Raw genomic sequence first — 12,640 nt, forward strand, 5'->3', positions numbered from 1 at the left:
CATGCTCTGTCGGTTGAATCCAACCAGGCGGGTCCTGGTCCGAATAATGGAACGAAGGCGAGTTTTCCCAAAGCGAGTGAGCGAGCTCGAGGATGGGGTAGGGATGGAGAGGCGGGCGGAGAGACTCAGAGAGAGAATCAAATGAAATACAAACCGGAGACCGGGACTGACGGGACACCGAGCGGACCCGGCGGCGGCGCTGGGACCACGTGACCGCCGAGGGGGCGGTGACTGACATGTGCTCCGACCAATAGGGAGGGGGCGGGCCGGGCTGGCGGTTCGAGGGGCGGTGCGTCCTCCAATTAATGGCGGAGCACGGTGAGGGGGCGGGGCGCGGTGTGGAGCTGGATTTTGAGGCGCTGTTCCCAGGTGACAGCAGCTGCGGCAGCACAGAGCTGGGAAAGGGAGATGGGAATCACACAGGGAACAAACACACATATAAATATAAAATGTGTATTTTTATACGTACATAATCACTAACCTATATGTACGTAAATGCAAAATGCTGCAAATCGAACTATCAAAAAGTTATAAGCAAAAAATTGCGGATGCTGGAAATCCAAATACCTGGAAAAACTCAGCAGGTCTGGCAGCATCTGCGGAGAGGGACACAGTTAACGTTTCGAGTCCGAATGACCCTTCAACAGAAAGTTATGGTGCAGAAAGAGGCCATTCATCCCATTGTGGCTGTGCCGGTCAATTTAACCCAACTTTCGAGCATCTGGTCCATAGTCTTGCAGGTTACAGCGCTTCGGATGCAGGTCCATGTCCTATTTAAATGAGTTGAGTGTTTTAGCCACAACCACCAACTGAGGCAGTGAATTCCAGACGCCTACCACCCTCTGGGTGAAAAAGTTTTTCCTCATGTCACCTTAAATCTGTGCCCCCCTGGTAACTGACCCCTCAGCAAGGGGAAACAAGTCTTTCCTTTCTAGCCTATCTAGACCCTAATCCCCAAATAGGTCACCTCTTTGTCTCCTCTGTTCCAAGGAAATCAACCTTAGCTATCCAATCTCTCCTCATAGCTGCAATTTTCAAGCCCTGGCAACATTCTAGTAAATCTCCTTTGCATTCTCTCCAGAGCAATTATGTCCTTCCTGTAATGTGGTGACCAAAACTGTACACAAAATTCCAGCTGTGGCCTAACCAACATTTTATACAATTTCGTCATTACATCCCTGCTTCTGTATTCAGTACCTCATCCAATAAAAAAAAGCATTCCATATGCTTTCTTCACCACCTTGTTCACTTGTCCTGCCACCTTCAAGGACCCGTGGACATACACTCCAGGGTCTCTCACTTCCTCAATCTGTCTCAGTAACTTTCCATTTATTGAGTATTGTCTTGCTCTGTTTTCCCTCCCCAAATGCATTACCTCAAACTTTTCCAGATTGAATTCCATTTGCCACTTCTCTGCCCACTCAACCAAACCATTGACATAATTCTGGAGTCGACAGATATCATCTAAACTGCAAATTTCCCAATCATATCTCCCACATTTATGAACAAATCATTAATAGGTACAACAAACAGCAAGGGCCCCAACACTGAGCCCTGTGGAACACCACTGGAAACTATTTTCCATTCACAAAAACATCCACTAACCATTTGTTTTCTGCCACTGAGTCAATTTTGGATCCAACCTGCCACTTTCCTCTAAACCCCATGAGATCTCCCTTTCCTGACCAGTCTGTCATGTGGGACCTTGTCAAATACCTTACTGAAATCCATGTAAACAACGTCCACTGCACTGCCCTCAACAATTCTTCCTTGTTACCTTCTCAAAAAATTCTATTAAGTTAGTAAGACACGTTCTTCCCCTGCAAGACCATGCTGACTGTCCTTGATCGATCCATGCCTTTCTAACTGACAGTTTTATCCTGTCTCTCAGAATTGTTTCCAATAATTTTCCCACAATCGAAGTCGGACTGACCGGCCTATAATTTTCTGGCCTATCCCTTGCAACCTTTTAAAATAATGGGATAATGTTCACAGCCATCCAATCCTCTGGGAACTCGCCTATATCTGGTGAGGATTGGAAAATGATCCTCAGAGCATCTGCTATTTCCTCCCTGGCTTCCTTCAACAGCCAGAGATACAATCCATCTGGCCCCTTCAAGAATGCTGGAAATCTGAAATAAAAGCAGAAAATGGTGGAAAAACTCAGGTCTGGCAGCATCTGTGCAGAGATAAACGGGGTTAATGTTTCATGTTCTGCAGGAATTCCCCTTTGATAGTTCTGAAGAAGAGTCATTTTGGGCTGGGAACATTATTTCTTTTTCTCTCTCCATAGATGCTGCCAGACCTGCTGAGTTTTTCCAGCATTTTCTGAATCTATAAATGTTTTATTCTTTCACCGTATGTGAGCATCGCTGACAAGACCACCATATGTTGCCCATCCATAATTACCCTTGAGAAGTGTTGGTGAGTTGCCTTCTTGAACTGCTTCACTCTATGTGGTGTAGGTACATGCTTAGTGCTGTTAGGGAAAGATTTCCAGGATTTTGACCCAGTGACAGTGAAGGAACCATGACATAATTCCAAGTCAGTATGGTGTGTGGCTTGAAATGGAATTTCCAGGTAGTGCTGTTCCCATGCATCTGCTGCCCTTGTCCTTCTAGATGATAGAGGTCACAGGTTTGGAAGGACCCTAGGTGAGTTGCTGCAGTGCATCTCATAGATGGTACACATTGCTGCCTCTATGCATCTGTGGTAGAGTGAGTGAATGTTTTAAGGCTGGCTGGCCAAGGTGCTGGGTATTCAAAAAAAGGTACAAGGTGTGAACATATTCCTTTGTTGTAGAGAAGGGGTCCCTGCGTATAAATGTATCTCACTTCTAGCAAGCATAATTTTTTTTATTTGTTCATGGTGTGTGGGTGGCTAGGCCAGCATTTGTTGCCCATCCCTAAATGCCCTTGTTCAGAGTCCATTTTTTTTAAGAGTCACCCACATTGCTGTGAATCTGGAGTCACATGTAGGCCAAATCAGGTAAGGACAGCAGATTTCCCTCCTTAAAGGACATTAGTGAACCAGATGGCTTTTTAACTCCAGATATTTATTAAATTCAAATCCACCATCTATCGTGGTGGGATTCAAACCCGGGTCCCCAGAGCATTTCCCTGGGTCTCTGGATTACCAGTTCAGTGACACTATGCCACCGCCTCCTCATGAGCCATTTATAAGCTGGACTGATGTTAAACACACTCAGGATTGTGCAGCAATTGCCGGCCAATCATAGAATCGTATCTCACAGTACTAGATCAAGGCAGGTTAACGTGGAGCTGAAGAATTGCTGCAGGAGGGCTTCAGATTCATGGGGCATCAACGCCAGTTCTGAGGAATGAGGCACCTGTTCAAGATGGACGGATTGCACTTCAGCAGAGCTGGGACCAGGGCCCTTGTGCATATGTTTGCTAGCGCAATAGGGGAAGGTTCAAATTACTTTTACAGGTTGAAGGACAAAATCATCGTTCCTGCCACTGGGGTCACTTAAAGAAACATTTCCCCAATTATTCAGTTTACCTTTCAATAGTTGTTACATTGAAGTCTGGTCTCAATTACACCAGAAGATGGAGATGACACACAATATATCCCCTGATATTAAGGTCAGCCTGACAGTTCTCCCTCCCCACTCTCTGTATTATTATTTTACGGAAGCTGGACAGATTCCCACACGTGCCATTGGGCATTTTGCAATTGGATTCATTCATCCTGGTTTTGTCTGGGTCTCTTGCTCTTTGCTTCAGGCTCTGTGATGGTTCCCGTGTATTCGGTTCCCACCTGCAGGCAGCACTTAGTTTAGCTTTATTCAGTGCATCTATGGTCTGTGATGTCACGTTCATAAAGCTTTTTTCACGCAGAGAAAACCATCCCAAGGTGTTTGGTAATGTGTAATAAATAGGAGAGGATTAATTTATGAACTCAGAGTAAAGGAGCCTCTAGGTAGCAGCGAACATAACATGATTGTATTTCACATTTGGTTTGAGGGAGACAAGAGTGTGTCTAAGACAAGTGCTTTAAACTTCAATAAAGGCAATTACAAGGGTATGAAGACAGAGCTGGTGAAAGTGAACTGGGAAATTAGGTTAAGGGTAGGTCAGTAGAAATACAGTGGCAGACATTTAAGGAGATGTTTCATAGCGAAGGTAAATTCCAGTGAGAAAGAAAGACTCTCGGAGAAGTATGTGCTGTCTGTGGCTAACTAAAGAAGTTAAAGATAACAAATTGGAAAAAAACAGCTTACAACTCTGCGAAGATTAGTAGTAGGTCATAAGGTCATACAAAATTTAAAAAGCAGCAAACAATGACTGAGAAAATGAGGGAGAAATTAGATTCTGAGAAGAATTCAGCTGGAGATATAATAACAGTTAGTGAGAAAAGTATTGAAAAAGGAAAAGAGTAACTAAAATGAGTGCTGGTCCTCTAGGGAGTGAGTCTGGAGAAGTAATAATGGAAAATAAGGAAATAGCGCAAATGTCGAACAAATATTGTGTCTGTCTTCACTGCAAAAGAGACAACTAACATCCTAGAAATACTTGTAAATCAAGAGGTAAAATGGAGGGAGAAACTTAAAATCACCAGGGAAAGGCTACTGAGAACACTATTAGAACTAAAGGCTGACAAGTTCGCAGTACATGATGGGACTTCATCCTAGGGTCTTAAAAGAAGTGGCTGTGGAGATATTAGATGCATTTGATATAATTTTCCAAAATTCCTTTGATTCTGGAAAGGTCCCATCAGATTGGAAAATAGCAAGTGTAACTCCTTTATTCAAGATAGAAGTGAGACAGAAAGTAGGAGAACATAGACCAGTTTGCTTAACATCTGTCATGGGAAAAAAATCTAGGATCTATTATTAAGGAGGTTATAGCAAGGCACTTAGAAAATCTTAATTACATCAGGCAGAGTCAACACGGTTTTGTAAAAGGGAAATCGTGTTTGGCTAATTTATTAGAGTTCTTGGGGAAGTAACAAGCAACATGGATAAAGGGGAACCTGTAGCTGTGATGTACTTGGATTCTAACTGGCATTTGATAAGGTGCCACATCAAAGGTTATTACACAAAATAAGAGCTCATGATGAGGGGGTAACATTAGCATGGACAGAGGATTAGTTATCTAACAGGAAGCAGAAAGAAGGGATAAATGGGTCATTTCCGGGCTGGCAAGGGGTAACTATTGGAGCATCACAGGAATCAATGTTAAGGCCTCAACTACTTACAATCTATGTCAATTACTTGGACGAAGGGACTGAATGTTTGGTTGCTAAATTTGCTGATGACATAGGTAGGAAAGTAGTTATGAAGAGGACATAAGGAGTCTGCAAAGGGATGTAGATAGGTTAAGTGAGCAGACAAAAAATTGGCAGATGGAGTACAATGTGGGAAAATGTGAACTTGTCCACTTTGGCAGGAAGAATAGAAAAGCAGCATATTATTTAAATGGAGAGAGATTTCAGAACTCCACAGTACAGTGGGATCTGGGTGTCCTCGTATATGAATCACAAAGTCAGTATGCAGGTACAGCTAGTGGTTAGGAAGACAAATGGAATGTTGTCATTTATTCAAGGGGAATGGAATCGAAAAGTAGGGATGTTTTGCTGCAGTTTACAGGATGTTGGTGAGACCACATCAGGAGTACAGTTTACAGTTTTGGTCTCCTTGCTAAAGAAAGAATATAATTGTATTCAGAGAAGTTCAGAGGAGGTGCACTGGACTGATTCCTGGGATGAAGTTTTTGTCTTATAAGGAAAAGTTGGATAGGTTGTACCTGTATTCTTTGGCTTGAGGACAATCAGAGGTCTTATTGAAACATATCACATCCTGAGGGGATTGAATGGAGTGGATACTGAAAGGATGTTTCCCCTTATGGGAGAGAGTCTATGACAAGAACTAGGGGCACAGTTTAAAAATAAGGGTTTTCCATTTAAGGAAACAAGGAGAGTTTTTTCTCAGAGGGTTGTTAGTCTCTGCAGCTCTCTTGCCCAGAGAGCAATGGAGATTGGGTTATTGAATATTTTTAAGGATGAATTGGACAGATTCTTGATTGACAAGGACAGCAAGCAGTATCACGTGTCAGCAAGAAAGTAGAGTTAAGGCTACAATCAGATCAACTCTGATTTTATCAAATGGCGGAACAGGCTCAAGAGGCCCAATGGCCTACTCCAACTCCTAATTTGTATGTTTGTACGTTTCACAGGAGCGATGACCACAGGCCACATAAAGAGATATTAAGGCGCTAAACTGAGGGCCTATCCAACCTCTCAGGTGATGTAAAATAGGAAAAGAGGAGCAGGAGTAGGCCATTCAGCCCCTTTAGCTTTCTCTGCCATTCAACTAGATCATGGCTAATTATAGCAGGGAGTTCTTCCCGGTGTCCTGGCCAATATTTTACTCCCAACCAATCTCACTAAAAACAGATCATCTCTGGTCATTATCAGATTGCCGTTGAGGAAGTGAGAGACCTTGGAGTGTATGTCCACAGGGCCTTGAAGGTGGCAGGACAGGTGGACAAGGTGGTGAAGAAAGCATATGGAATGCTTTCCTTTGTTGGGCGAGGTATTGAATACAAAAGCAGGGATGTAATTATGGAGCTGTATATAATGCTGTTTAAGCCACAGCTGGAATTCTGTGTACTGTTCTGGTCACCACATTACAGGAAGGACGTAATTGCTCTGGAGAGAATGCAGAGGAGATTTATAAGAATGTTGTAAGGGCTTGAAAATTGCAGCTATGAGGAGAGATTGGATAGGCTAGGGTTGTTTTCCTTGGAACAGAGGAGACAAAGAGGTGACCAAATTGAGGGTTAACTCACAGACTGACCCTCCGTCTCCACAACCCTCTCCTCTAATTCTGGCCCCCTGTGCATCCCCCATTTCAATCACTGCACCATTGGTGGTCGTGCCGAGAAGCTCTGGAATAGACTACAGGGCATGATGGGAGAAGGGAGAGAAACTGGAGAAAGGTGTGAGTTCAGGGCTCGGGTAAGGAGGAACTTTGGAGATAGTTTGGCCCAGTGCACTAGTATAAGGGAGGGAAACAGCAGAGACAGCTGATTGGATTGTTTCAATATTAGTGACAAGGAAATTCCATGATCTCCTCATACTTGTTGGAAGGTGAGGATGGGGGAGACGGGGAGTGGGAGAAGCCTTCAAAAGTAATTAACTTGTGTTAGAAATATTAGAAAGATTCAACACAATGTATTCAACACAAAGCTGATTTATTTGAATTTTATCTAAAATATTCGCCCATGTAACTGTGTTGGAAATTATTAACATCGGTAGAAACAGACCCAATGAACACGGTTCAGTCCTCTGTGATTACCAGCAAAATCCACTCACTCTAGCTACTTATGAATTCGCTGGTGTCTCATCAGGTTGGATGACTGTGTGAATCTCTTTCCACACTTGGGGCAGATGAATGGTCTCTCCCCAGTGTGAACTCGCTGATGTGTCAGTAGGGTGGATGACTGAGTGAATCCCTTCCCACAGTTGGGACAGGTGAACAGCCTCTCCCCGGTGTGAACTCGCTGGTGTACAGTGAGATCAGATGATGTCTTGAACCCAGTCCCACAGTGAGAGCACCTGAATGGTCTCTCGTCAGTGTGAATACGTTGATGGCGCATCAGTTCCCCAGAACTTTTAAAACAGTTTCCGCAGGCCAGGCATTTAAAAGGTCTCTTATCAGTGTGAACACATTGATGGGACATCAGCTCCCTGGAATTTTTATAGCACTTTCTGCATTCTGGGCACTTAAAAGGTGTGAACACTCTGGTGATTCAGCAGGGTGGATAACTGAGTGAATCCCTTCCCACAGTCAGAGCAGGTGAAAGGTTTCTCTCCAGTGTGGATTCGCTGGTGTGTCAGCAGGTTGGATGACTGAGCGAATCCCTTCCCACAGTCAGAGCAGGTGAATGGCCTCTCCCCGGTGTGAACTCGCTGGTGCTCAGTGAGTTGAGATGACTGTCTCAATGCAGACCCACAATGAAAGCACCTGAATGGTCTCTCATCCGTGTGAACACGTTGATGGAGCATCAGGTCCCGGGAACTTTTAAAGCACTTCCCACAGTCTGAGCATTTAAAAGGTCTCTCGTCAGTGTGAACTCGCTGGTGCGTCAGCAAGTCAGATGACCGAGCGAATCCTTTCCCACACTCTGAGCAAGTAAATGGTCTCTCCCCAGTGTGAACTCGCTGATGTCTCAGCAGGTTAGATGACTGAGCAAATCCCTTCCCACAGTCAGAGCAGGTGAATGGTCTCTCACCTCTGTGAACTCGCTGGTGTCTCAGCAGACTGGATGACTGAGTGAATCCCTTCCCACATACGGAGCAGGTGAATGGCCTTTCTCCAGTGTGACTGCGTCGATGAGTTTCCAGGTCAGATGGAAATCTGAATCCCTCATCACAGTCTCCACATTTCCACAGTTTCTCTCCACTGTGAACGGTGCTTTTACCTACCATGTTCAAAATCCGATGATATTCAGGTTTCAATAAATTGGGCGACTCTCTCAGATTCTGATATGATGTTTGGTTTGAGTTTCCTGACTGAAAAATTCTGCCTGTGAAATTGATTTAAAACAGAAAAAAGGGATTGAGAGAGAACCCACAGAAACACAAAGGCAGGTTGCGAAATTGAACTTAATGATTCTGGTAATTTTTGGGGACAGAACTAGGAAAAAATTACCATGAAAGTTGTCGGATTTTTTGTAAAAACCCAACTGGTTCATTAATGTCCTTCAGGGAAGGGAACCTGCCTCCAGTCTGGGCTACACAAGACTCTGGCCTCTATGAGAACACTAGGGGAAGGCGGTGAGATAGTGGTTTTGTCACTGGACTGGTAATCCAGCGACCCAGGTAATGCTCTGAGGATCCGGGTTTGAATGCTACCACTGCAGATGGTGAAATTTGAATTCAATAAAAATCTGGAATTAAAAGTCTAATAATGACCATGAAACCATTGTTGTTTGTCATTAAAAACCCATCTGGTTCACTAATGCCCTTTAGGGAAGGAAATCTGCTGTCCTTGCCTGGTCTGGCCTACATGTGACTCCACACTCACAATGCAGTTGACTCCTAAATGCCCTCTGAACAAGGGATGGGCAATAAATGCTAGGCGAGCCAATGACACCCACATCCAATGAATAAAGAAAAAGAAATAGGAGCAGGAGTAGACCATAAGCCTCAGTGAGCCTGCTCCGCCATTCAACATGATTGTGGTTGATCTTGGTCTTTAACACCACTTTCCCACACGCTCCCCATTTCCCTCGAATGCCTAAGAGACCAAAAATCTCTCCATCTCAGCCTTAAATATATTTAAAGATGGAGCATCCAGAGCCCTCCGGGATGGAGAATTCTATGTGACAAGAGAAAAAGAGAGAGAGAAGTGGGAGAGACACAGAGAGAAAGAATGAGAGAAATGGGATAGAGAAAGAATGAGAGAAATAGAAGGACACAGGAGAGACGGAGGCATTTTAGAGACTGACTACTGAACCACAATTTGATAGAATCTCCCAAACCCTCAGCCCCCACCATCTAGAAGGACCAGCATAGCAGGTGTATGTGAACACCATCACCTCCAACACTCACACTGTTCTGACTTGTCTGATATCCAGGACTGGATGAGCAGAAAGTTCCTTCATTCAAATATTGGGAAGATGAAAGTCATTGTCTTCAGTCCCCAATACAAACTCCACTCCCTAGCCAATGGCTCCATCCCTCTCCCTGACAACTCTCTGAGGATGAAACAGACTGTTCAAAGCCGTGGTGAAATATTTCACCCCAAGATGAGCTTCCAACCACATATCCAGATCATTACCAAGACCACCTGTTTCCACCTCAGTAACATCACCCGACTCCACTCTAGTCTGAGCTTATCTGAAACTGTCATCCATTCCTTTGTTATTTCTAGGCTTAACTCTGGCTGGAGGTTCTAGATTCAGGGAACACAGTCTCAGAATAAAGGGCAGGCTATTTGGAACTGAGGTGAGGAGGAATTTCTTCACTCAGAGGATGGTGAATCTTTGGAATTTTCTGCCCCACAGGGCTGTGGAGGCTCAGTTGTTGAGAATGTTCAATACTGAGATCAATAGATTACTACATATAAAAAACATTGAGGATAAGGGGATAGTGCCAGAAAATGGTGTTGAAGTAGAAGATCAGCCGTGATCTCATTGAATAGCAGAAGGGCTCGAAGGGCATGAATGGCCTATTGCTGCTCTTATTTCTTATGTTCCTTCCTAACGCACTTCCGGCCGGTCTCCCACATTCAACCTCCCTATAATCTTTAGGTCATCCAAAACTCTGCTGCCTGTATAATTACTCGCACCCTGTCTTATTCACCCATCACCCCTGTGCTCACTGACCTATGAAAGTTCCTGTTTAAGAAGCACCAACATTTTAAATTTCTCATCCTTGTTTTCAAGTCCCTCCATGGTCTCACCCCTTCCTATCTCTGTAATCTCCTCCAGCCTCGCAATCCACCCAGGTCTCTGCACTCTGCTCATTCCGGCTTCCTGAGCATTCCTGATTTTAATCGCTTCATCCTTATTATCCACATCTGAGCTCAAAGGCCATAAGCACTGGAATTTCCTCCATAAAAATCTCTGCTCTCTTTCTTTCTTTCCTCATTCAAGATTCTCCTTAAAAACTACATCTTTGATCAAACTTTTGGCCATCTGCCCTCTTACCTCTTTACATGATTCTGTGTCAAATGTTGCTTTTTAGCACATCTGTTAAACCTGGAAAGGTCTATTACATGAAATGTGCTATATAAACACACATTGTTGTTGATTTGGACATATATCGCCGTTCCTTCATCATCACTGTAACTCCTTACCTAACATCATTGTGTGAGCGCCTTCACCACACGGACTGCAGCGGTTCAAGAAGGTCAAACATTATCTTCTCCACAGGTAACTGGGGATGGGTAATATCTGCTGCTGGTCTTGTGGTCCTGGGCAGGGGAGTGGGACTAGCTGATTTGCGCTTGAAAAAAGCCTGCACAGACAGGACGGGCTGAATGGCCTCTGTCTGTATTATAACCATTCAATGATAAAGAACCGACACTGGAGACCAGGGACCAACCTCTGGAACCAATGCCCAGCCTGATACAAACCGGCTCTTCATTGAGATAAAAACAAAAAAACTGCGGATGCTGGAAATCCAAAACAAAAACAGAATTACCTGGAAAAACTCAGCAGGTCTAGCAGCATCGGCGGAGAATAAAAGAGTTGACGTTTCGAGTCCTCATGACCCTTCGACAGAACTTGAGTTCGACTCCAAGAAAGAGTTGAAATATAAGCTGGTTTAAGGTGTGTGTGTGGGGGGCGGAGAAATAGAGAGACCTCTCCGCCCCCCACACACACACCTTAAACCAGCTTATATTTCAACTCTTTCTTGGACTCGAACTCAAGTTCTGTCGAAGGGTCAAGAGGACTCGAAACGTCAACTCTTTGATCTGGGAGTTGCAGCCCCGCTTGGTGCAAACGGGGGAGGGGGACCGGTCAGTTTATTTCCGGGGTTTGCGGTTTACACAACATGTTTCCGGAGCCTCCCCGTCCACCCGCCGGATCCATCGCTCCCTGCGCCCCGCCATCTCCCCCTTTACCCATTGTGGACCCGTCTCTCCATCGCCATTACCCGCACTGCGCATGTTTCAGTCACAGCCCGGTCCCGCCCCCGTATTCACTCTGATTGGTTGGAGGACTAGACCCGACACTCGGTCCTCCAGTCCCGCCCCCTCTTCCTATTGGTCCGGAGCTGCCGTCAATCACCCGGGCATTGTGACGGTTTCAAACGGTGAGGGCGGCCACAGACTCAGCCTGACTTGCTGATTCTTGGCAGCATTTTCTGTTCGGGAATTAGAGCGAGAGATGGATGGTCAGTTCCCCTCTGTCCGGGGGGCGGATTCACACTCATTTCCCCAGTGCAGTGATTATCACGTTTACTTTACACGAGAAAGTCCCCGGTTCAATCCCGGCTGGAAGTTTTGTGTTTATAATTGTTACTGACGAGGAATTAACAGTGAGTTTAGTTTCATGTCGAACAGGGTGACAGTTACTGTTGTCTCATTCTTTAAAAGCTCCTTCTTCACCTTTAAACTGGTAACGATGAGTGAGGGAAAACTGATCCACTCTGACCCCAAAAATAAGATACGGCAGATGCTGCAAATCCGACCTCAAAACAGAAAATGTTGGAAACACTCAGCAGGTCAAACAGCATCATTCACAGTGAATGTTTCACGTCGCTGAACTTTTATCCAAACTGGAAAATTTCCCAGATTTGACAGTTTATAAACAAGTCCAGAGTCAGAGAAAACATGGGCAGACAGAAGGAAACAACAAACGGTCTTGTGACAGGATGGAAGGCTGGAGAGAGTAAAAGATAAAGGGTACAATGGTGCAAGGCAACATTGGGTGACCAGACAATTAAAGAAACTAATGGGACAAGTAAACAAATAAGACAGGTTCAGAGGAGGGATAAATGGTAACAACAGAGCCATTACCAGCATCTACTACCCTAAAAATGGGAGTGATGATTATGATATGAAATTATTAAAATTAACGTTGAGTCTGGAAGGTTGTAAAGTGACTAATCAAAGACGAGCTGCTGTTCCTCGAGCTTCTGTTGGGCTTCATGCGGCAGTACA

The 12,640-nt window shown here is 44.6% G+C and overlaps 1 protein-coding gene across 1 annotated transcript; it reads right to left on the reverse strand.

Annotated features, from left to right (window-relative positions):
• Window positions 1-7,254: 7,254 nt before the first annotated feature.
• On the reverse strand, window positions 7,255-11,111 carry LOC121270225 (gastrula zinc finger protein XlCGF8.2DB-like). The gene is made up of 2 exons (XM_041175538.1): window positions 10,829-11,111; window positions 7,255-8,552 (listed from the first exon to the last, which is right to left on the reverse strand). The coding sequence occupies exons 1-2, from the start codon at window positions 10,836-10,838 to the stop codon at window positions 7,750-7,752; spliced, it is 813 nt and encodes a 270-aa protein (XP_041031472.1). The 5' UTR covers window positions 10,839-11,111; the 3' UTR covers window positions 7,255-7,749.
• Between the last annotated feature and the right edge of the window lie 1,529 nt (window positions 11,112-12,640).

The sequence above is a fragment of the Carcharodon carcharias genome, chromosome 27 (genome assembly GCF_017639515.1).
Source record: "Carcharodon carcharias isolate sCarCar2 chromosome 27, sCarCar2.pri, whole genome shotgun sequence".
NCBI lineage: Eukaryota > Metazoa > Chordata > Chondrichthyes > Lamniformes > Lamnidae > Carcharodon > Carcharodon carcharias.